The sequence below is a fragment of the Oryx dammah genome, unplaced genomic scaffold, assembly GCF_014754425.2.
Source record: "Oryx dammah isolate SB20612 unplaced genomic scaffold, SCBI_Odam_1.1 HiC_scaffold_13, whole genome shotgun sequence".
NCBI lineage: Eukaryota > Metazoa > Chordata > Mammalia > Artiodactyla > Bovidae > Oryx > Oryx dammah.
Window position 1 is genome coordinate 18,735,798 of NW_024070197.1, and position 24,413 is coordinate 18,760,210.

Here is a 24,413-nt window from a genome sequence, read left to right on the forward strand (position 1 = left end):
GAAGCCCCTGTGCTCTAGAGCTTGCTCTCAGCAACAAGAGAAGCCCCCACAATGAGAAGACTGCACACCCCAGCTAGAGAGTGGCCCCTACTCGACACAAGTAGAGGAAAGCCTGCACAGCAATGAGGACCCAGCACAGCCATAAATAAGTAAATAAATAATTTTAATTATTTAAAAAACAGGTGGAAATTATATCATCTTTTCTAATCCAATTTAGAAATTTAAAGTAAAATTGCTTCCTTTGCATTCTGTGGAGGCAGTCACAAAGTTCTACCCAGTGTCAAGAAGGAACATGGACCCTATTTTTTGATAGGAAATATGCCAAAGAATTCAAAGACAAAACAATAGGTTTTTCAATAGTCCAGAGAGATGATGATAGTCTAGACTAGGGCCAAGGGAGGGGTTAAATTCTGGAGAGTTTTTTTTTTTTTTTTTTTAAGTGATGGTAACTCTTACAGTTTCTCGTCACAGCTTTTATTTATTTAATTTTTTTGGTTGCGCTGGGTCTACTTTGCTGCACTCTGGCTTTCTCTAGTTATGGCAAGTGGGGGCTAGTTTTTGTTGTAGTGCTCAGGCTTCTTATTGCGGTGACTTCTCTTGTTGCAGAGCACAGGCTGTAAGCACACAGGCTGCAGTAGTTGCAGCAGGCAGGCTAGTAGTTGTGGCACAAAGGCTTATCGCTCTGCTGCCTGTGGAATCTTCCCTAACCAGGGATTGAACCCAAGTCCCCTGCATCTGCAGGTGGATTCCTATCCACTGTACCACCAGGGAAGTCTCTGGAGAGATTTTAAAGGTAGAGATGATATGACTTGCTCGTCAACTGATTGTGAGAATCAACGACAGCTATGAGGCTTCTGACTTGAGCAGGTGGAAGGATGGAGCTGAGAGCCAGGGAGGAGCAGGTTTAGGGCAAGGATTAAGACCTATGGACTTTGAGGTATTTCTTAGAACTTTTTGGGTGGACGATGAGCAAGTCATGGGATATAGGAACCTGAGGTTCTAGGCTGAAGATAGGAATTTGTTGTAGTACTCGGGGTTCACAATTTGTACGACTTTGTACAGTTCAAATTTGTCTGTCAGAACAGAGATGAGGTTCAGAACCATGAAGCCAGATGAGAGCACCTGGGACTGATTGTAGATAGAAAAGTCAAGGCCCGGGACACCACAGTGACAGGTGTGAGGCGCAATGAGGCACAACCAGATTGGTGAGGAGAAGGCTGGGGTTCTGGAAGCTAGGCAAGGAAGTGCTTCAAAGAGTGAGTGGGGATCAGCACACCTAATGCTGCTGCTGGGTCATGCAGGACGCGGAGGCCTGACCATTGTCTAACCCTCTAATGACTACAAGCTTCACACCCAGAGAATAGCTCCTTTGGTCTCATCTGAGACAGGAGGACCCACTTGCCCAGAACCCCTCTCCTGCCCTCAAAGATGAAAGCAGAAGAGACTTGGCTTCAGTGGTCAGAAACAAGAGTTAAGCGGTGCAGGGCAGAGCTAGTGTGGGGGAGGGGAAGGGGGCACAGGGAGCTATTTCCCTAAATTAGCAAGACCCTTGACCTTTTCAAACAACTTATTTTTCAGAGACAACCAATAATCTGAAAAAAAGTTTTTATTAAGAAAAATAGAATCTATACAACTCAAAGTCGTCTGGCCTCAAGACAGGCTCCTTCCCTCCTCGGCCGCAGCCTTGGGGACCCGGGGGGGGCGACTTGGTTGGAGGAGACCGAGACTCTGGGTCTTCAGGGTGGCCCAACAGGTGGGCTATTTGGGCATCCACTTTCCTGGAAAAAGGACAGTGGGTAGAGGCTGAGGTATTTGCTTAGGATTAGGGTCTGGGGCTATCTATGTTCTGGAAAAGGGGTTCAGAAGAGGTGGGCACCACATGGCAATCTCAGAATTCAGGGGCCGGGTGTGTTAAATCCTGGCGATGGTCACCTTTTCTGCTGCCGCAGCGCCATCCTTTGAATCCTTAGCACCTGCAGTATAGGGTCGTCCTGGAACTCGCTCCCATCGGAGTCTAAGGGGGAAAGGAGCAAGATTCAAGGGGCCGGACTCATAGCGTAATGGACTGCCATTCAGAACACAGCAGCCACGCGCGGCGTGCACGCCTGCTCACCTTCCGCAGCCTGCAGAAGTCTGGCAGCCTGGGAGAGCAGGTCTTCTGAGGGGGCGTGGCCAGCAGCGGGTGGGGGCGTGGCTACCACCTCAAGAGACCCCGCCTCGAATGGAGGGGGCGGGGCCTTAACACAAGTGGCCACCACCTCAGCTGGAGGAGGCAGGATCTTGGGCTGCAGACACTTGACTTCAGCCAAGGGAGTGTCTTTGTCTTTCCTAGGCACTGATCCCGCTAGGGGGAGCATGGTCTTGGCATTCTGAGACACCGCCTTAGACCTATCCGGCGATTCAGATAGATGAGCCGTGACCTCTGAGCGAGGGGTCATAGGGTGTGTGGCCTTGGCTTTCCGAGGTTCAGCCTCGTGTGGAGGCGGGCCCTCAAACCGGGGGGGCGTGTCCTCCAGGCTGTCCGGAAACAGCCGAGCCATCACCACCTGGCCCAGCGCGCCTCTGAGCTGTGGGCCAGGGCCCTCGTGCTCATCTGCGGCAATGACTCGCCCTGAAGACTCCCGGCGTTGGGCTCTGCTTCTCCGAGGCTTGGAGCTCTGCTTCTCGAGCTCCTCTGCGCTGCTTGGTGCAGGGGTGGGGGGACCCTGGGGGGCTGCAGGGGTCATGGGTGTGGAGGCAGGGGGCGCGGGGGTTGAGGCTGGAGGGGCAGGAGTGGAGGCCAGGGGCGCTGGGGCGGAGGCCGGGGGCGCTGCGGTGGAGGCCGGGAGTGTTGGAGGGATGACTCCAAGAGATATCCAGGGACTGGGCTGTGGGGCCCAGAAGAATCCAGGGGGACTGGGACCCCAAAAGATGTGTGGAGAGAATCCTGGGGGAATAGGAGGCCTTTCCATGCGGAAAGCTTCCTGGGGTCCAGGTGGAACCACACTGCCCCAAAGTGGGATGGAGTTAGACTGGGTTCCCAGGGAACCAAGGGTCTCCACAGTGGGAGGAGATGGCTGTGGACAGATGGGGGAAGGGACCTGAGAGGGAGAGAAAAGGTAGAGAGTCCTCAGTCCCTCTCAGCCTCCCCCTTCCTCCAACTTCCCTTAGGATCCTCCCTCCACCCCCCCCTCAGGCTCCTCCCTCCTCCATCTCACCGAGGTGGTGAGGGCAGTAGTCTGCGGCAGCACCCAGGTTCCGTCACCCTGGCTTCTTCGAGCCTGTTCAAGTTTCCGCCGCTGCCGCCACTGGTACAGAATGTCATCCTCTGGCCGCAGGGGTGCCTGGGAGGAGGCTGGGGCAGGAGTAGGGATGGGGGCAGGTGCTGGGGTTGCTGTGGAGGAAGTAGAGGGAAGAGGGGTAAGGCAGGGCCTGGGGTGATGAGCAAGGATAGGCTAGCACACACCTTTTGAGTACCAGGTTATTCAGACAGGCTCTCCAGATATTGTCCCAAGTCCCCTGCAGATTGGGAAATGGGGAAAGGGGCAGAGTCAGAGAAGAGAGCCCTCATGGGCTTCAACCTGTCATCATTTGATTCTTCATCATCAACAAATATTACTGAGCCTTTACTACATGCCAGGCACTGTTCTGGACACGGTGGTCACAGCAGGGACCAGGGCAGATCTTCCAGAATCTGGCCACATCTCCCCACTTTACCACCTTCACTTGCCAACCCCATAACAACTTTCTCCGTGGCTTCCCTTCTCTCCCATCCTCTGAAACGGCCTCCATCCGCAGTCCAGGGAGCCTGTGAACACCTCAGTCAGGTCAAGGCCCTCCTGATTTAGAATTTCCTTGGGCTGTACCTCTCTCCTGGTAAAAAGCACGTCTTTGCACTTGTGGTTCCCTTTGCCTGGAAGGCTCTTCACTTATGCATCCACGGGGTTAACTCCAAGTCCTTCAGGTATTTGCCCAAGTACCACCTTCTTCATGAGGCCATCCCTGGCTGCCCTATTCAAAATTGCAATAGCCCAGCCCTACCACCCTCCATCCTCTTTCCTGTTCCATTTTTCTCCTTAGCACCTATCACCTTCTAACTACTAAAGATCACACTTCTTTGCTTATTCATTGTTCATCTCTCCCTCCACAATGCCGGCTACACAAGGACAGCAGTTTTTATCTGCCAGGCTGTTACCAGATCCCCAGTGTCAAGAATAGGGCCTGGTGTCAGTATATGTGGCATAAGGGCAAAACAGAAAATAAATATATGCAAAATTGTGCTCCATCCCAGTGTCCAGCACTGTACTGGGGATACAGGAGTGACTAAGGGCAGGGTCACCACCTATCCTCAGGCCTGTGGAACAAAGGGACATCATTTCCCATCACCCAGGTTATCATTTCATGAGTCATGATTAGTATGGCTATCACTATCTTTCAGAAGCCCTACCTATTAATGCTGCACAGAGAAGGGGAAGCGGGGTAAGGGGCAGCATCCGGGACCTCTCCTCCCCTCCCCTCTATATCCTGTGATTCTATTTCCAGACCTGGTCACTTCCCTCTACTCTGCTCCTAGCAGAGTAGCAGCCACAGGGAGTTTGCTAACACCCGGTAAAGATCTTGTCCCTGCCTTGCCACCGTCCTGTGGCTCCCCAGTAGATCATGACCAAATGCCTCACATGGCTACACAGTCCCATGTAATCTGACCCCTCCCAATATCTTCCACCTTATCTCACACTACCCTTACCCCTGGTTCTTGCCTTTTCTTGTTCATTATCTGCTTTGTGCTCCCTCCCATCTCAGGTCCTTTGTACAGGCTACAGGGCTATAGTCCTCACCTTCATCATTCGGGTTTCCACCTCTTCCAGGAAGGCCTTCTCTGACATCCCAGTATCACAAGTCTCCCCTGCATGACCCTCATTTCTGCTTATATTTGTTTGTGGAGTTATGCAGCTATTCCATGCCCCACACTCACTATTCTGTGAGCACCATGAAGGTGAAACCATGTATGGTTGGTTCACTAAGGAATCCCCAATCTCGAACACAGGCTTCACAGGCAACATGTATTCAATGTGTGTTGCATAAAGAATACATATATTTACTCTGCAAAAAACTTATGAAGTAGTAGGTTTATCCCTATTTTACAGATGAGGAAACAGGATCAGGAAGGAGAAGTGAATAAAAAGAGAAGCTTGGAAGGATCAAAGAATCAGGGGATGGCTTGGGCAAGATCACTCAACATGCACAAACAGCACTCTGTACTCTCTGCTTGCCTGTCCCCACTCATGGGAGTCCCATGAGATATGGAGAGAATCTTTCCTGGCTACCACTGCATCCCAGGAACTGGGGCACAGAGTAATAGTAACAACAGTGATGACAAAATAGTAAGCCACCTCTTTAACCCAACCTCTGAAATCTTGGGGGCAGAAATTTGAGAGTTCAACACTTTGCATGTTTTAGTCAAGTTGCTAGGTATGTACAGGATTGACAGGGATCTGGGTCAGAACATCAGACTCAAACACACTGCTATATAGTTGAACGTGTGAAATTGCCATTATTCAACCATTTTTTTACTTACAAAGACAAAAATTTCATAAGATTCATAGTAGTATGAATATTTACTCCCTGACTTCAGACTATACTACAAAGCCACAGTAATCAAAACAGTATGGTACTGGCACAAAAACAGGCACAGATGAATAGAATAGATCAAAGCACCCAGAAATGAACCTGTTGGGAGCCAGCGTGAGGAACTCCACCCATGGCAAAGGTCATGAGGAAGGAAGCTTGGCATACACAAAGGCGTTATCAAGCCTCAAGAAACCCCCTGTTCCCGAGCATCTACCCCCAAAACCAGAGTACCTTATGGGGAGCTCTCCCCCATAACCATTTCTCTCAGAGAAGGAGTTAACTTGCAGCTCCAGTTAATAAAAATTCCTGGGCGTGACAAGAGTGTTTCAACTTACGAACTCTGAAGGTTCTCTGGCCTGCCTGATCAGGCTCATCCGGCCACATGTGATTGTTTACAGCCTCCCAACTGTGAGAGGCACGGGATGTTTTAAAACTTTCTAAATACAGACTCTTTTGAGAAGTTAGAAGATCATTAGTATAGTATAGTGGGTTGATTAGAAATTATATTGGTGAAGGGTTTTTTTCATTTGTCGTGGCAATAATCACTGCTAATTCCCTGCCCTGGGTGTGACAAGGATGTCTCAGGTCAAACCTCTCTGCTGACAGACTAGCTCCTGTGACAACCTCTCAACCATAAACAGCACAGAGAGTTTGGAGTATTAGCATAGGGCTTTTTTCATTGATAAGTCAATGATTGCCATCAGGCCTCCATATCCTTAGGCACCTGGGAATATATTAATCAATGTATTTGGAATATAGAAAAGGAAATATAGTTTTTTGATGTTAGCAATACTAGACTTTTTGAGTTAATGAATTTTCTCTTTTGTTATAGATCACTGTACTTTGTTATAAATCACTATAAATCACTATGCTATGTAAAAATGTAACTTTATCACTATCTTAAGACAAAATAGATCTTAAGGGGAACATTGGTGAAGGGTTTACATTTGTTGAGCCAATATTTGCTGCTAAATCTCCATATTCCTGCCCTTATAATGAATATAACTAGCATATAGGAGAAATAAGTATTAACCTTTAAGATTAATCATGTTAAACCTTAGGTTAAGTAAATTCCTTTCTTGACTGTAACTCACTACACTCTCACCCTATAGGAATGCAACTTTATTTGGAGGGTGGCGCCTGATTTAAGAAAAAATCACCCCTGGAAAAATAAGTTTTCTGGTTAACTGACCAGTATCAGAAAGGGCCATAAAATGTCAGCAGACCTCATGGCCAGAAGATGATGAAACTCATAAGACCTTTGTATAATTTTATATGAAGCACCTGATTGTGACTTAGGGTCAGGTCTGCTGACCCCCACGTGACTCTGTATTCATCCCTACGTATAACAAAAAGGTATATAAACAAACCTGAAAAATAAAGAAATCAGATCAGTTTCTGGAAAGACTGACTCCCCCGTGTCGTTTCTTTCTTGCTCCCCGCTTTCCTGGCTGAATTCCCATCTGAAATGTGGGGACTCACCAAGCCTGCTAATTCTGCCTGGGCTTCTGAGGGGAGGCCTCAGTGCCTCCTCTCCTTTGGGAGAATGGAAAGACTCCTGTGGCCTACGTAGGTGGTGATTGGTATTCCATGTAAACCAGTTATTCAGCCTCTTTTCTCCACTAATTCTCCTACTACACTATCTGTTTCTAATCTCCCTCTATATCTGTAATTAAAAATGTATTTTTCCAAGGACGCCGACTCCGTCCCCACCTTCGAATCACCCTGGATCCACCAGGGCTGGACCCGGCATGAACCCACACACTTATGGTCAATTAATCTACAACAAAGGAGGCAAAATTATACAATGGGGAAAAGACAGTTTCTTCAATAAGTGCTGCTAGGAAAACTGGACTGCTGCTGCTGCTAAGTCCCTTCAGTCGTGTCCGACTCTGTGCGACCCTATAGACAGAAGCCTACCAGATTCCCCCGTCCCTGGGATTCTCCAGGCAAGAACACTGGAGTGGGTTGCCATTTCCTTCTCCAGTGCATGAAAGTGAAAAGTGAAAGGGAAGTCACTCAGTCGTGTCTGACTCTTCACGACCCCATGGACTGCAGCCTACCAGGCTCCTCCGTCTGTGGGGTTTTCCAGGCAAGAGTACTGGAGTGGGGTGCCATTGCCTTCTCCGGGAAAACTGGACAGCTACATGTAAAAGAATATTAGAACATTTTCTCCCACCATATACAAAAATAAACTCAAGATGGATTAAAGACCTAAATGTAAGATCTGAGCCATAAAACTCCTAGAAGAAAACATAGCCATGGCATAGCAATATTTTTGTAGATCTATCTCCTAAGGCAAAGGAAACAAAAACAAAAATAAATGAATGGGACCCAATTAAACTTAAAAGTTTTTGTACAGCAAAGGAAACAATCAACAAAACAAAAAGACAACCTATTGAATGGGAGAAAACATTTGCAAGTGATACGACCAACAAGGGATTAATAGCTCATACAACTTAACATAAAAAAAAAAAACTTAATTAAAAGATGGGTAGAATCTGCCTGAGGACAACTGAGGCCACTTCCTGGGTGCCTGGCCTTGCTGCCCAGCAGCCCCAAGTGGCGGGCGGCCCTGCCCACGGTCCCTTGCTTTCCATGGGGCTTGTGGCGGAGTCGGGGGGGGGGGGGGCGGGGGCGGGTGGAGGCAGGTTCACATCTGGAGAAGCACTAGACAACCCCCACCCCTGCCCCACTTTATATTATTCCTCCTCTTCCTCTGAGCTGTGAGTAATTGTAACCCTGTATATATGGCAGCTCTTCTGATGCAGAGACTATTTTATCAATGTCAGTGCCATCCCCATAGGATGACTCCATGGGTGTTTCCAGACTCAGGCTTTGACAAACGAAATAAAACTATTTTGTTTTTTTTTTAAAAAAAGAGATGGGCAGAAGACCTGAACAGACACTTTTCCAAATAAGACAGATGGCCAACAGACACAGTAAAAGATGCTCAACATTACTACTCATCAGAGAAATGCAAATCAAAACCACAATGAGATAATCACCTCAAATCTTTCAAAATGGTTATCATCCAAAAGACCACAAATAACAAATGTTGGCAAAGATGTGGAGAAAAGGGAACCCTTGTAGTACAGTGTTTATGGGAATGTGTTTAAATTGGTACAGCTACAGTGGAAAACAGCATGGAGATTCCTCAAAAAACTGAAAATAGAACTATCATACATTCCAGCGATTCCACTCCTGGGCATATATCTAAAGAAAATGATAACAGTGATTTGAAAAGATACACGCACCCCAAAAGCAGCATTATTTACAAGAGCCAAATACAGAAGCAACTTTGGTATTCATCAACAGATGAATGGATAAAGAAGATGTGGTGTATATATGCAATGGAAGATTACTCATCCATTAAAAAAGAATGAAATTCTACCATTTGCAACAACACAATGGTTCTTTTCTGGGGCTGGGGGAAGATACTATGCTTAGCGAAATAAGTCAGACAGGGAAAGATGAATACCATATTTTATCACTTATATGTAGAACTGAAAGAATAAAACAAATGAATATAAAAAAACAGAAACTGACTCACAGATATAGGGAACAAACTAGTGGTTAGGATAGAGGGAAGCAGGGGAAGGGTGGGATAGGGACAGGGGATAAGAGGTAAAAACTACTGTGTATAAAATAAATAGGCTACAAAGATAAATTGTGGAGCACAAGAAAGATAGGCAATATTTTAGAATATAGGGTTGGCCAAAAAATTTATTTGGTTTTAAGTGAAAATAAAAGACATATTCTTCATTCTCACCAAGAACTTTACTGAATAATGTATTCACTAACCAAATGAACTTTTTGGCTAACCTAATAATGTTAAGAGCTTCCCTGGTGGCCAAGTGACAAAGAATCTGCCTGCAATGCAGGAGACATGGATTCTATTCCTGAGTCGGGAAGATCCCCTGGAGAAGGAAATAGCAACCCACTCCAGTATTCTTGCCTGGAGAATTCCATGGGCAGAGGAGCCTGGTGGGCTACAGTTGGGACACTAAATCACCATCTCCGCAAATAACTTCAAATGGAGTATAATCTATAAACATTTGAATTACTAGGTCGTCCACCTTAAACTAATAGAATATTGTCAATCAACTATGCCTCAATAAAAAAGGATGACTTCATCCTAAATGAGATGGATATATAAATACTCTTCATACTGTTTAGGTCAAATTTTGCTGCCAAATCAGCTGTGGTGCCAAATTTGCAACAAGCCTTCTGATTTTGGAGCTTCGTGCTCAGAACTGCAGATGGAATGCAGAGAGAGAAATTGCATACTCATGGGAGCTACTATGTATGCTTTCTTAATTTTTTTGGCCCCGGCTCATAGCATGCGGGATCTCAGTTCCCCGATCAGGGATTGAAACTGCACCCCCTGCATTGGCAGTGTGGAGTCTTAACCACTGGACCACCAGGTAAGTCCTCCCATGACAGGTACTGTTAACAGAGCCATGCTGTGTGCTCCATGTATTCACCAGCTCTTTCAATCCTCACGACACCTACAGCAGGGGAATACAGTTATTATCCCTGTTTTACAGCTGGGTAAACAAAGCGCAGAGAAGCCCAAGGTCACAGAGCTATAAGTCGAAAAGTTGGAATTTGCATCCAGACTGCCCTCATCCTCGCCTCCCAGCACTTACCTTGTGCCATCAGGTCAGGGTCCTTGATGGAGTCAGGAGTGAAGGTCATGGAGAAGGGAGAGAGGCCATCAGAGCTGACGGGGAATGAGGAGCTGCCACCATCGCTGGGGCTGAGGGAGGAGGTGGAGGAGACGGAGGCCTTGCTGGAGGGAGAAGGCAGAAGTGAGGCCACCGGGGTCTCAGAGACAGCAGCCTGGGCCCGGAGAGGAAGGACTGGGGAGCGTGATGCGGGCGGGGGAGGCACCTGCGTTTGAGCAGCCTGGCAGCTCTGCTTTGCAAGCTCAGTGTCTCCAAGTCCAGCAGGGATGAGTTCCATGTGTTGAGACTCTGTGAGGTGAGAGGGGGTCAGAGGCCAGCCCTCATCGCAAAGGCTTCTGGGAAAGGGGCTCTGGACAGAGGGCCTGAATGCAGGTCTACATTTCACCTGGCATCCTCACATGCTGGCTGACAATCTGCTCCTCCTCCTTAGGGAAGACAGACCAGGTTTCCCTCTGTGGATCCATAACCCTCAGTGTAGTCATGGTTATAGTAGAAGGGTTGACCCTACCTTCCTGATCAGGCCTGGCTGGTCACAGTGTTCTGTCCTCCAGTTCACAGTGACTGGCTCACAAGGATGAGTGAACGAGAGTAGGTCCTGGGGCTTTGGATGGAGCTATTGGAAAAGCTTTTTCTTTTCACTAGAGTAATCAAGTATATCAGACACCTACAGCTACTGGAGACATCTTAGCTATTTTGAGGGGAAAGCCTACCTGAGATTGAGCCAAACAAGGAGGAACCGAAAGCCATGAGAGTTGAGTTCCTCCCAGTACTGTTCAATCACCTGGATTCAGCTATGCTCAAAAGCATCTAGTTTTGGATTTCTTGATTACACTAGCTAACAAAGCCTCCCTTTTTCGTTTAGGCTTCCCTGAACTGGGGGTTGACTCTAATGCTAACTACATGTTTATTTGGTTTTTTTCCTTCTTCTTTTCTGGCTGAGCCGTGCAGTGGCGTATAGAATCTAATTTCCTGACCAAGGGTCGAACCTGCGCACCCTGCATTGGAAGTGGAGAGTCTTAACCGCTAGATCACCAGGGAATTTCTGACTCTAGTTCTATCTCAGGGCTGGTGCTATCAGTCCAGGCATGGAGGGAAAGAAGTGGGTGGCAGTGTCACCTGCTTTATTTCCTGAAGGGGTGCCATAGCCTTAGCCTTTGATGCACTGGCCATCTTAGTGTGAGTCCGGGCTGCTGTGTAGGGTCTTCCTTCTGGTTCACTGGCTCCTGCTGAGATGCCCCAATTGATTTAGTTGGGGGCAGGTAGAGGAGCTGCTGGGGGTATCGCTCAGGAGGAGATGAGACTGAAGCAGGTACCTGCTGCAAGTTGACTGCCAGGGTCTGAAGATTCAGGCCGCAGCCACCAAAAGTCAGCTGGGGTTGGGCCTGCAGACTGGCGTTCTTCTCGGCTTGTGGGCTGAGCCTGTCGGAACCGGTTTATGTACCTGTGAGCATCAGAGAATTGGGAGGTGGGTGGGATGAGGAGCACCCAATAATAATAACAATAATAATCACCATAGTCAATGTATATATAGCACCATAGCAACACTTGGTAGTTGATCCTCAGCATCTGTTCTTTCTTATACAGTAATGCAATATTATGTAAGACGATATAACTCCGGGGACATAGCCATTCTTCTATAAATACATTTTCTAGATACCCTTGCAGATTTATGGCCATGTATATTCCTGACCACAAGATGCAATTCTGGAAAGTGGATACGGCTGGGAGCCATTATGGGCCATGAAGGAAAGGATAACAGCCTAGGGAAGGGAGAGCAACAAGAGAGAAGGAAACTGTGTCTCTGACACCTCAGTTAGTGGCCGCCATATCAGCCCTGGAGAAGGCAGTGGCACCCCACTCCAGTACTCTTGCCTGGAAAACCCCACAGACAGAGGAGCCTGGTAGGCTGCAGTCCATGGGGTCGTGAAGAGTCAGACACGACTGAGTGACTTCCCTTTCACTTTTCACTTTCATGCACTGGAGAAGGAAATGGCAACCCACTCCAGTGTTCTTGCCTGGAGAATCCCAGGGATGGGGGAGCCTGGTGGGCTGCCCTCTATGGGGTCGCACAGAGTCGGACATGACTGAAGCGACTTAGCAGCAGCAGCAGCTTAGCAGCGTATCAGCCCTGGTTGCTTCTGCCTGGACTGTTACGTGAGGGAGACATATTGATAAACACTCTTGTTTAAGGCACGATTCATTTGGGGCTCCTTCTCATAGCAGCTGAACTTGGATCCTACAAATCCAAGTGCTCACTATGTGGCTCACTATTGTTTGTTACAGATGCAGTACTGATGGTAATTCATTGAAAACTTAAAACAGACCCAGAATATATGTGCTATTAATATCCTCAATTTACAGATGAAGAAACTGAGGCCAGGATTGTACAGTGATAAAGCGTGGATTTGAATCTAGCTCCAGAGCGCTTGGTAACATGAATGAAGCATGATCCTATAAAGTGCAGCTCTGGCTAGGATGATTATTATGGATGTCTGCCCCTTCACACTGATCCAAACCCTTCTTTTCCCTGAGAGCTACTGGAACTTACTTGGCCACCACGGAGTCCCCACTGTCAGTCACGATGGGTAGTGGGGAGGTTCTCATCTGGCCCTCAGCGGTGCTGGGTGGGGAAGGGGTCCCTGAGCTGGATGGCCAGGACTCCTCAAGCAGCTCAGGAGAGCTGAGGCCTGTGGCCAGAGCCTTGGAAGCTTCTGAAAGTCTGGATCTCTGGGATGTGGATGGGCTCAGGGTCTAATACAGAGGAGGTGAAGAGAAGAAAAAGTGAGGGTGAGGAATCATCCCTGTAGGGAAACGAAGACACATATGAAATCTCAGTCCACGGGGGAGGAAACACATCCCACAATGGCAACAACTCAGAGTGATTGGGGAGGTGACGAGGGATTTAGGTGGTGCAGGACAAGGGCAAGGCCATGGGGAAGAGAGGAGAGGCTTTCTTTTAATCTCTCACCCCCATCACTCATCACGTCTTCCTTCCCTCTAGTCGTCACTCCCTTGTTACTGGTTGGCACACAGCACTCTCTGTGGGGTGTCCTCACCTGGGGGTGCCAGGTTTGGCTTCAGGATGGCCAGTAGTGGCTTCAAACCACACTACGGTTCCCACGGAATCCTGGAAGAGACGAACTATAATTTCCATGAAGCACCATGTACATTCATGATAATGACACTGGTGGCACGATTCCCACGTCCTTGGAGCAGTCTCAAAAGAGAACCCGGGAACTGTTGGTTGGTGATTCGTAACCCTGGACCCAGTCTAAGAGGAGTCTTTTAAAAATAGAGAGGCGTGATCCTCACCCAAGATCAAAAGAATCAGAATATCTGGAAGGGGGCTGGGCATCTACATACATTTGTTTCGCAGTGTTTCTGGTGATTCTGAAGTTGGAAGTCAGGAGAAGAGCCAAGGCTACACCCTATCACTGTATATTTCCCATAAGTCCTTGGGACATTAAGGAGACGGGTAGATGGATTACAATTCCTATAGTCACTGGGCTCCGCCTAAGCAAGACACCCGTGGCAGTCTTGGAGCAAATTCAAAATTACTAATCTTAATTCCCAAGGTGCCGCCGGACACTTTTAGAGAAAAAAAAAAAAAAAGCCCTTAGGGCCACTTAGCGGAACGTAAAACGCTTTGGAACCCCCGCAGTGGTAAAGTCCAAGGTCGGAGCCGCTTAAGGCTGTGGAGCATCTTGGGAGTTGTAGTTCCAGTAAGGTTGAGCACCCTTGACTCCGGAACGTAGCAAACCTGATCTTAGGCTGTGTTACTCTCTCCCTTGATCCTCCCCAGGCCTCCTGTAATCCATCACCTGAAGTCCATCCTGCAGCTACCTTGCAGACTCCGCCTGCTCTGCTCGGTCACCGGACTCACCAGGAGCGCGTCTTTGTCGCTTAGCAATACCCTATAACCCCGCCCCTCTATGGGACTGCCGGCGCGGGAAGACAGCGGTCTCTAAGGCGACCAATGATAGAGAGGAAAATAAAAGTAATTGGACAATGGCCAAAGGGAGATGTCTCACAATTGGCTGTAACGGGAATGAGAGGGAATGTTTGATTGGGGAACGGTAGCGAGATGCAGTAATTGGCAAGCCCGTGGACCAATGGAAAGGATCCGAGGCTGGGCTCGCGGTTAGGAGGAGGTCCCAATGTACTCTCTTTGCTGTAGTCGTGTATTCTAACCACTCCCCCTCTTGCTGTCTAAATCTCATCCAGATTCCAGTCTAACTACGGATTTTTCCGTTGCAGGGGCCTTCAGGGAGCCTACCCCCTCTCTAGCCGCCGTCCCTTCATCAGTCCAGAAGTCTACCAGTCCCTCCCGCTCTTCTAACCACTTCCGTCTTGCTCCAGGAGCAGCTGGTTGCTCCAATTGCCAAGCCTGGGCTCCCGGCCGAGGTGGCTGGATCATAACGAGCTATTTCGGGCCCCAGCGTGCGGCCCCCGTGGGGCCAGCCTGAACTGTTCCTGCCCGCGCCCCCTGGCTGCTGCTCACCTGGCAGATCCCGCTGTCCTGCTCACCCGACGCTGAGTCAGACGCACAGAATTAGGCCCGGCTTGCCGGGGGTTGGGTCCAGGGCTCTGCTCAAATGGGAATAGGGTCTGTTCTGTGTCGTCCTGACAGCCTGGCCCAGCTACCGCATTCCCTCTACCCAGGAATCTGCTCCCAAGACCGGCATCTGCGTCATCCTCAGAGCACCTTCGGGGCGGGGGTGGATTAAAGGGACTGGCAATTCTTTGGTGGGTTTCTCAGGCTGTAGGTCTCAAACGCCACGCTTGCACCCCACTTTGGCAAGGCTCCGCCTCCTCAGCCTTAGTTTTTCTTTCGGGAAATTAGGGAATGATACCTTGCTGGCATCCAGCTGGCGCTTAATAAATGGCCAAGTCATTGTTGGGCTGTCTAAATAAGGCTCTATTAATGGCCGGCTCTGGCCGCGGTCCCAATGTCCCCGGGCGGCCCGCCGAGGGGCGGACACAGGGCTACTATAAAGCAGCGGCGGCGCTCGCTGGAGCACTGCGGAGCCTAGGGCGACGGCGGAGCAGGATGGAGATCCCGGTGCCTGTGCAGCCGTCTTGGCTGCGCCGCGCCTCGGCCCCTTTCCCTGGGCTGTCGGCTCCCGGGCGCCTCTTCGACCAGCGCTTCGGCGAGGGGCTGCTGGAGGCCGAGTTGGCTGCGCTCTGCCCTGCCGCGCTGGCCCCCTACTACCTGCGCGCACCCAGCGTGGCGCTGCCTACCGCCCAGGTGCAGACCTGGGGGAGGGGCGGTAACCCGACTACTTCCAAGGCTGGGGTCCTCGGTCACCTTGAGGGGGGTTAAGGAAAGTCCCTTGACTTTGAGCGGGGTGGAGAGTCCGGCCACTCAGAGGGGCTTCCGGAGTTCCCGGAGTATGGATTCTCAAAGGTCGTTTCCCTGAATCGGGTGGGAGGGCCCAGTCGGTGTGAGGAGGGTCTCCCGTCCCAGAGTGTAAGGGCGGGGTCGCTAATAGGGTGGGGATGCTCACTCTGAAGGGGTGTCTTGGTGATTCTGAAGGAGGCTGGGGACCCACGGAATCTGGGGAAAAGGGGGAGCCTAGTCATTCTGAAGGGCGTGGGGCTCCCAGTGACTCCCGGGGCGGGGGGAGGGAATTTTCTGTTATTCTTGAGGAAGAGAGTTTGGAGACTGTGGGTGGTGACTGTGTGTGTCTCATGGAGAGGCAGAGGGGAAGGAGGGTCCTGCAACTCGAGAAAGGGGGGTCTGGACACTCAGAAGTGGGGGAGTAGTACTAATAACTGCTGAGGGCTCAAGCAATCTCGTAACTCGAGCGGGAGGGTAGAAAGAGGATTGTGGAGAATCGGGGAGGAGGCTTCTTGGCGATTTCTGGCGGAGGTGGAGCAGTAAGGGCTCCAAGGGGTTCTGAGGGGAATGGGGCTGAGGAGTCAGTGCCCAGGAGGATACACGGACTACGAGGTTGTTGACTCTGGGGGAGCCGACAGGCCTCACCGCGTGAGGGCAGCGGTCCCTGACCTTGGAGGGCAAGGGATGGACCCTCATCACCCTGGATGAGGGGGAAATCCCCGGTGGCTACAGGGGAGGGATGATGCCAGTTATTCTGGGTAAAGAGGTCCTGGGTGGCTAAGAGCAGGAAAGGGGACGTCCCAGTTCCAGAGGCCTGGATAGGCTGCAGCACCGGAACCAAAGGGGAACCGAGGGGAGGGGCCTTGCTGGGCCCCAGGAGCCGTGCCCCGCCCGATGACCATCAGGTTGTACGTAGGTATCGACCGACCCCGGGCATTTCTCGGTGCTGCTGGATGTGAAACACTTCTCACCCGAGGAAATTGCCGTCAAGGTGGTTGGTGACCACGTGGAAGTTCATGCGCGCCACGAGGAGCGCCCGGTGAGCCCGCTGGCGGGGGCGGGGCCAGAACGAGTAGGCGGGATCCGCAGGCGGGAGGGGCAGGGCACCTACGGGAACCTGGCGGAATCTCTCAAGCCTCTCTCCCTCCAGGATGAGCACGGATACATTGCGCGCGAGTTTCACCGCCGCTACCGCTTGCCGCCTGGCGTGGACCCTGCGGCCGTGACGTCTGCGCTGTCCCCTGAGGGCGTCCTTTCCATCCAGGCCGCACCTGCGCCGGCCCAGGCCCCACCGCAGTCGCCGCCCGGGGCGGCTGCCAAGTAGGGGTCAGGGCACACCTGAACCCTGGGAGCCGCCTCAGCTCCCCCGCCTTTTTAAAGCCGACCTGACTCCGCCCAACCAGATGTCCCCAGCGCGCGCCAAGACTACCCGCCCACCCAGTCTGGGATGTGCCTTGAACCTTCCAACCTACTCATCCCTGATAACTTACTTTCCACTGACACTCCGGCTCTCACACCCTCTCGTGCTTTCAAATCTCCAGACACCTAACTTCCAGACCCTACAACCACAATCCCTCAGCTAGTCTCTCATCTCCACCAACCCCACTTAGCATATAACCCCACTTCAAACTCCCTATTTCCTTTTGACTTTTCTAGAAAAACATCCCCTCACCCCATTTCAATCCGACCCGCCACCAAAGATCATGGTGTAGACAGACCTGCCCCCACCCTAGGCCAGTCAAGCATAATCCCCCCTTCTCAAATGTCCAAGACTCTGCACAGACCTCCCACCCCAGACCATCCTGGCCTGGTCCCCAAGACTCTGGATCCTTCCCCTCATTCCAACCAGGTACACCACTTCTCACCCTCTCCCTCCAACCCATCTTCTAACCTGAAACCTCAGCCAGCCACTCCCAGATCCTTGAACGCCTTTTCTGACCCTACCCTTGTACCCCTATTCTAAGCCAACCAGAACCCTCAACCTCAAACTGTACGGATACCTACCCCTCCTCCCCAGTCTGCACAGATAGCTCACGCTATCCAGAACTCCTCAGTCACTTTGTCTTGACCCCCCAAATCTCCAACCACAACCCTCCCCTTACTCTCCAAGACCTAAGCAGCCACTTTCTTTAATTCCCTACAATCTTTCTCCCTCCTCAAATTCCCTGATGCCCCATCCCCTACCTAGGCCCACTCCCCCAATAAATGTGCTAGAGCTGTGCCAACTGTTTTATGTCTGATCCAGGAAGGATAGGCTGTAGCAAATGGAGACCAGTGTGGAGGAGGGGAATGTTTATTGGGATGGGGGTGGGGACAGGGGAACATCACTGTCGCTCGTACATCTCCCTTAGGATCTTCATGCTCTCTGAGTAACGAAGCTGGTTCCGATGAGATGCCTCCTTCCACCTGCAGTGGGGGTGGGGGGAAAGCAGAGGGAGGACTCAGCAGCTGGAGCAGAGGCCATAGAGAACAAGCTGGCGGGGGGATGCTCACCTCTGGCGGATACGCTTCCAGCGCTGCATGTTACGGTAGATAAGCGTGGAGGGTGAGGGCTCAGGTTCGGAGGGCTGCATGACAGAGAGGCCAGGCTGGGTGACCACACTCATACCCCACAACACCTGCCCCATGGCCCTGAGCCAGCCCAGCATACTCACCTCATCATCAGGGGTACCCTGGGTCTCAGGCTGCAGCGGGGATGGAATTCGGGATCTGCAGGCGTCTCCAGGTGGCCCAGGAGCTGTGGGTGGAGGCAGCTTATACACGTCACGACTCTTGCTGTTGGTGACTTCAGAACCCTGGGGATACAAGGACCCCACACCAGGCCCAAGAGAGTCAGAGAAGAGGGTCAGGGACATCATTTCACACCTTCCCCAGCAACAAAAGACATGAAGGTTTCTCCAGGGACTTGTACTTAGGAGTCATGTGTCTACTCCAAGGACCCCTGTCCAACCCAGGGACCCCTGATCACTCCTGCCCAGCATAGAGACCTCCATCTATGGAGACCTCCATTCCTAGCTCAGGGGGTTGCCATCTGCTCCCCTAGACCAGGTGGCTATACCTGGTTGCCCTAAGGACCCCTGCCTAGTCTCTCAGCTCTTGGTGACTTCTGATCTTGGAGGGCACATCTATTTACCCAGGGACCCTGTCTCCTCTGCCTCTCAGACCAGAAAGCCATGTCTGTCTGCTCTAGGGCACTCCAACCTTTACCCTGGCCTAAGGGTTCCTATCTGTGTGCCTCACCAGATTCAGGAGTCACTGTTGTTCTTGTCTGCCAGGGAGGGTGCCTTGTGACTGCCTACCCATTGCACTCCCGGGCTGCTGGGGGGGAACCCACCACCCATCTCACCTCCTCATCCTCAGGCAGGGGAGGCAGCGGCGAGCTGGGTGAGCGTTCACGCTCACGCACTGTGGGGCTGTTGCGCATCCAGGCTCGGCAGATGGGGTACAGTGGCGTGTTTTCACTGAACTGAGCCAAGTCCACACTCCGGTCAAACAGCTTGATCACATAGGTGTCTAGAGTAGGGCAAGTAGGAAGGGTATAAACATCCTTGCCTAGCCCCCCCAGTCACTGCCTGCCCTCGAGGGCCACCGCCTACTCACTGGATCGCTGTGGCCCTCCCTCAGCCAGCCCCTCATCCATCTCCCTCCTCTTCTTCCTCCGCTGGTGGGGGAATCGGGCAGATGGCCTGTGTGGGGAGGGAGTACATCAGGACCGGGGTGGGGACTACGGACCTCTCATCAGCTGGTGGGGCCCCTGCCACCTTACCGTTTGCCAGTGGCCGTGATGGAGCAATCCCTGTGGGGAGAGACAGGGTGTCATGTCAGCAGGCTTGCTCTTAAACGAATGCCTGCTCACAACCCCTCAAAGAGCACCCTGGGGGTACTGTGAATGAGCTCAGAGATCCCACCAAACCCTGCAGCCCTGGGTCCCACCCCTTGCAAGCTGACGTGCCATCATCAGGGGACCTAAGTTTCTGCTGCTCCATGGCTTTTGTACATGAAGAATGGTTAAGACTGTGATGGAGAAAGCACGGGGCATGGGGGTCAGGGCTCAGATGAGGAAAGAAGTTATCTACCACAAACCCTCAGACACAGATCCCATCAATAAAACTTACTTGTTGTGGGTGTCTGAGGAGGTCTTCCCAGGTTCTTCATCCAGACGCTCCCTGGTAGCAGAAGAGAACTGCATGCTCAGGGTTCCCAGGGCCCAGGGTGGGAAGGTACCCAGTGGCCTCATCCATTGGGCCCCTTCCTTCCTAAGTCAGTCTCTGGGGTCCCACCCACAACCAGAGGGTCTCACCCGCTAGGGCCCCCAACTTCCCGTGACCCTGTTCTGGGTCAGATCCCAACCTGTCCATGTGACTCTTCTCTAGCAGACACTGCAGAACAGCATCCAGTTGGTTCCGGGCCTTGGCCATCTCCAACTCTAGGGAAGAGGGAGGGTACCAAGCAGGAGTCACTTCCCAGGCCCAAGCCAGGTGGGCAGCCACTGGACCAGGAAAGGGCCTGCAGATCCAATCGTTTGGCTGGGCCAGGCGTGCTGGGAGGGTATAGTGGGCAGAGCCTACTAAAGAGCAAGAGCTCTGGCTTCCAGGGCTGACCCATACACTCATGTGTGATCTAAGGTGAATCACCTTACCTCACTGAGCCTGTTTCCTCATCTTGAAAATGGGTCTCCAAATGATATCTATTGCTAGGACTGTTTTGAGGTTTAAATAAACCTATGCTGTATATGAAAGCTTATTATGTGCCAAGCATTGTTCCAGGCACGTCACGTATATCAACCCATTGAGTTTTTTACAACAACCCTGGCAGGTGGATAGGATTTTTATCCCCATTTCAGAGATGATGAAACTGAGGCACAGAGAGGATAGGCTACTTGCCCAAAGTTATACAGCTAGAAAATTGAAAGGCTGAAGATATACACCAGGTCATTTGGCTCCAGACTGGACATTATAAGGCAGGGGCTCAAACTGGGTGCAGAATCTAGCCCCAAGATGCACTTTGTTTGGCTAAGGTAGTGGGGTTATTTCAAATCTGTTAAATCTGAATGAGATGAATAGTTTCATTTGAATAGTTGGGAGATTTCACCTAAAATACCCATTTTGGGCTTTCCCCCCAACCAGGAAATGAGATATCTGGGCCCACCTTCCTGCATGCCACAGACCCAGCCTGGCCCTAAAAACCTATGTGTTTGCCTCTCTTCATCACAGAACTTATGGAGGTGATAATGTTATAAATCTCCTTACATTTCTTGTGCGGTGTTCATTCTTCTCTTCCAACTAATAGGAGCTCTGACCCAGCGCTCAGAGCCCAGGACACTCGGGGACATGACTAGCCAGCGCTGAGACTTCCTGAAGAGGCCAGGAGACATTACTCAGAGCAGACAGGGTGGGGATGTGGGGCTGGGAGCAGCTGAGATTCTCTAGCAAAGAGCCTTGGGTAGGAGCCAAGGTGTGAATAATGCCCAATGTCTTTCCTCAGTCCCTGCTTCTCTCCTGGACCTCAGATCTTGGGATCCCATGGACTCCCGGATGCTTCCCCCTGGACATTCCCCAGACTCCTTCCACAGACTGGGTCCCACACTGGCCTCAGTGTCTCTAAACGTATCCTTTTTTCCTGGACCGCCATCTCAGGGATATCCCTATTGTCACCCAGTCCTTTTCTCAGTCTCAACATGGTCATTGCTCTCCCTTCCCCGCCCACCCCACAACCTGTCTACTTGTCTCCTGAGGTTCTCTCCCCTCTCCCACCTCCCTGGTCTATCTGTCATGTCCCTTCCTTCCCCTGGGCCCCCAGCCTCAGTCTCCCCTTCTGATTCACCCTCCACAAGGTTGCCAGGGGAATCTTCCTAAAGCCAAACCTGATCCTGATCTTTCCCTGCTTAGAATGCTCCAGAACTCTGCAGTGCTCCCTGAGGCAGAGTCCTAGTGGTCACCCTGGTGTTCACAGGCTTCCATGACCCTGCCTACTCCTTCCTCAACACCCTCATTTGTGGTCAGACCCCCTTCACTCTTCCACCCAGGACTTTTGGGGCATTTTTTGGCAGTTGGAGGGGGCATCTTGTAAAGACTTTCTCTGTGGTTCAAAACCCTCCCTTGGCTCCCCATTGCCCTTGGAGCAAAAGCCAAAGTCATAACCTGGGCCCACAAGATCTGCCCCCTTCCTTCACCTCTTTGCTCTCATCTCCTCACCTTTCTACTTCACTTGCTCTGCTCCAGCCACTCTGGCCTCCCTGCAGGCCCTTGAACATGCCAGAGAAATCTTTCACTTCTCTGCCATTTCAAAGCTATTTCCTTTGTCAGATTTGCTGTTCCCTCACTTATCACTCTCTCCCTCACCTTGCCTCACTCCTGATCTCCTTAGCTTCTCTTGTTTTTTTTTTTTTTTCTTTTTGACCACTTATAGAATTTACTACGGAGAAGGCAATGGCACCCCACTCCAGTAGTTTTGCCTGGAAAATCCCATGGATGGAGGAGCCTGGAAGGCTGCAGTCCATGGGGTCACTGAGCGTGGGACACGACTGAGCAACTTCCCTTTCACTTTCCACTTTCATGCATTGGAGAAGGAAATGGCAACCCACTCCAGTATTCTTGCCTGGAGAATCTCAGGGACGGGGGAGCCTGGTGGGCTGCTGTCTATGGGGTCACACAGAGTCGGACACGACTGAAGCGACTTAGCAGCAGCAGCGTTTACCATCTCATGTCATTTTACTTGGTCTGGATTCCAGGTCTCTCCCACCACCCTTAACATGCTAGCCCTGGGTTCCCATCAGCTTGGCCCAAACCCAGAATGACTTCCTCTCTCAGCTTCAGTTTCCCCATCTATATTTCCTACTTCCTAGGAAATAGGAATTATTAATCCCCTAGGATTATTGGGATACAGTGACTGCAAAGATTAAAAGCTTTCCTGTACTTCAGGTGATCAGCATAATGCTTGACTCAAGACCACTGCTAGAAAGGGGGAAATGGAGGCAGAGCCAAGAAAAGAGTCCTTCTTGGAGTCACACGATTCGGGTTCCCCATGTGGGACTACACCCCACTGCCAGGCCACCACCATTCAGCCTCGAAGCTATCCTGAACACAGTTCGGGAGGGTATCAAGGTGGCTGGAATCGCTCGATCGATGCCTGACAGCGGTAGTCATATGGGTTGCAGGGAGAAGTCACGCAGTCCACCTTATCGCGATAATTCTGTTTAATGGGGCTCCCTTACCCTGATCAGTCCGCTGCTCCCTTACCTGCCCCCAACCTCGGGATCCTCACCTGATTTCTCCACTTTCACCTTCACCGGGAACATGGTTGGGGTCTGGGATCTGGGTAGCTGGGCCAGAGGAGCCCAAAAGAGCCTAATGTCACAAGTCAAGGCCGGAGGCAGACGGGGAGAGGTCAAAGGTAAGCTTCATGTGTAGGCAGTCCGCCGCCCTGAGCAGTGTCCGCCCGCGACGGACGCAGATACCGCCACCTCCTCCTGTTCCTTCTGTGGGCGGGCCCTCTCGGCAGTTCCTTGTTCCCATTAGTCAATGCAACCGTCAATCTCATATCGTGGCCAATTAATAGCTGCCGCTGTCGGCTCCCAGCTCTCAGTCCCACCTTCCTAGAGCCTGGTTTCCGGAAACAAACCAACGACATCCCAGGGCTCTTCCTGGGACGTGGTTCTAACTTCCGAGACTCGGTAGAAGTAGCGCACGGTGGGAAACGAAGGATCAGAGCATCGCGAGGCTGCTGCTTAGAACTTGGAGAGTTAGAAGCTTTGAGTAACATCAGTTTAGCTATTGAACAGGAGTTATCTAACCGTGGAAGTCTCTTTATCCCTAAGAGGAAAACAAATTTGGGGTTAGGCGGGGCTCCCTCTTACTGAGCACTCGCTAGGTGCCAGCTGCTGCTGCTGCTAAGTCGCTTCAGTCGTGTCCGACTCTCTGTGACCCCCTAGACGGCAGCCTACCGGGTAGCTCCCTGTTAATCTCTTTTCAAGTTTAGCCTCATTCACCTAGCAAATATTAGCGTGCCAGGTACTTCTCTAGGTACTGGAGACACCGCAGTGAACAAAACGATAAAAATCTTTGCCCAAATAAGCTTATAGAGAATGGAAGATAAACAATAAACAAGTAGAACATTTTAAATGCAATGTAATGGGAAAAAGAATATAACCTGAAAGGGACATGGGGAGTACCCAGGAGGGGGACTGAAACTTTAAATAGGATGGTCAAGGAAGCCTTCTCTAATAAAGCAATTGAATACTTTTCTATAGCTACGGACAGTCTCCTTCAGAAAATGGGGAACTTACATTTACCACATGTGCCTTGGCCCAGATAAATTCTAGGGGGTAGTGTTGTGATCCACATTTCTGATGAGAATAATGAAGCCCAGTGGAAAAGTAAATATTTTCAAATTCATATACTACCAGTACAGGATAACAGCCCCTACTAATGGAAGTACTATTCCTTTCTGGTTCCAAATCTGTAAAACAGTGTTCCCAAGCAAGTTTTCTATTTTTGAGAGTTATGAGTAGTATACAGTAAACTAAGGCACATCATGTTTGAAGCACTAAGCCTAATACAAAGTAAGCAACCAATAAATGTTCCTGAATATTAATAATTATTTTATGGAATTCCCTGGCCAGTCCAGTGGTTGGGACTCCATGCTCTCACTGTCAAGGGCCCAGAGGGCCTGGGTTCAATCTCTAGTTGGAAAAATAAAACTTCACAAGGTGTGTGCATGGCAGGCGAAAAAAAAAAAAACACAACCCCAAATCATCTTATCTTTCAATCTCCAAA

At 50.7% G+C, this 24,413-nt stretch overlaps 3 protein-coding genes across 5 annotated transcripts; 1 reads left to right on the top strand and 2 right to left on the bottom strand.

Annotated features, from left to right (window-relative positions):
• Positions 1-1,588: 1,588 nt before the first annotated feature.
• PROSER3 (proline and serine rich 3) lies at positions 1,589-14,498 on the bottom strand. Of its 3 annotated transcripts, XM_040252919.1 has the most exons (11): positions 14,120-14,498; positions 13,267-13,425; positions 12,847-13,049; positions 11,612-11,739; positions 11,415-11,524; positions 10,504-10,586; positions 10,260-10,402; positions 3,198-3,373; positions 2,114-3,080; positions 1,933-2,014; positions 1,589-1,778 (listed from the first exon to the last, which is right to left on the bottom strand). In XM_040252919.1, the coding sequence occupies exons 2-11, from the start codon at positions 13,270-13,272 to the stop codon at positions 1,610-1,612; spliced, it is 2,067 nt and encodes a 688-aa protein (XP_040108853.1). In that variant the 5' UTR covers positions 13,273-13,425; positions 14,120-14,498; the 3' UTR covers positions 1,589-1,609. The 3 variants fall into 3 exon arrangements, with proteins under 3 accessions (XP_040108853.1, XP_040108855.1, XP_040108854.1); XM_040252921.1 differs by having other exon boundaries at positions 13,355-14,498; XM_040252920.1 differs by having other exon boundaries at positions 11,415-11,521; positions 13,267-14,498.
• Positions 14,499-14,572: 74 nt separating this feature from the next.
• HSPB6 (heat shock protein family B (small) member 6) lies at positions 14,573-17,861 on the top strand. Its single transcript, XM_040253066.1, has 3 exons — positions 14,573-15,546; positions 16,556-16,678; positions 16,790-17,861. Exons 1-3 carry the CDS (start codon positions 15,181-15,183, stop codon positions 16,961-16,963), a joined length of 663 nt encoding a protein of 220 aa, XP_040109000.1. The 5' UTR covers positions 14,573-15,180; the 3' UTR covers positions 16,964-17,861.
• A 55-nt stretch (positions 17,862-17,916) lies between these two features.
• LIN37 (lin-37 DREAM MuvB core complex component) lies at positions 17,917-24,371 on the bottom strand. The gene is made up of 9 exons (XM_040253059.1): positions 22,903-24,371; positions 19,990-20,065; positions 19,755-19,805; positions 19,406-19,435; positions 19,240-19,325; positions 18,986-19,152; positions 18,294-18,434; positions 18,133-18,206; positions 17,917-18,045 (listed from the first exon to the last, which is right to left on the bottom strand). Exons 1-9 carry the CDS (start codon positions 22,934-22,936, stop codon positions 17,964-17,966), a joined length of 741 nt encoding a protein of 246 aa, XP_040108993.1. The 5' UTR covers positions 22,937-24,371; the 3' UTR covers positions 17,917-17,963.
• Between the last annotated feature and the right edge of the window lie 42 nt (positions 24,372-24,413).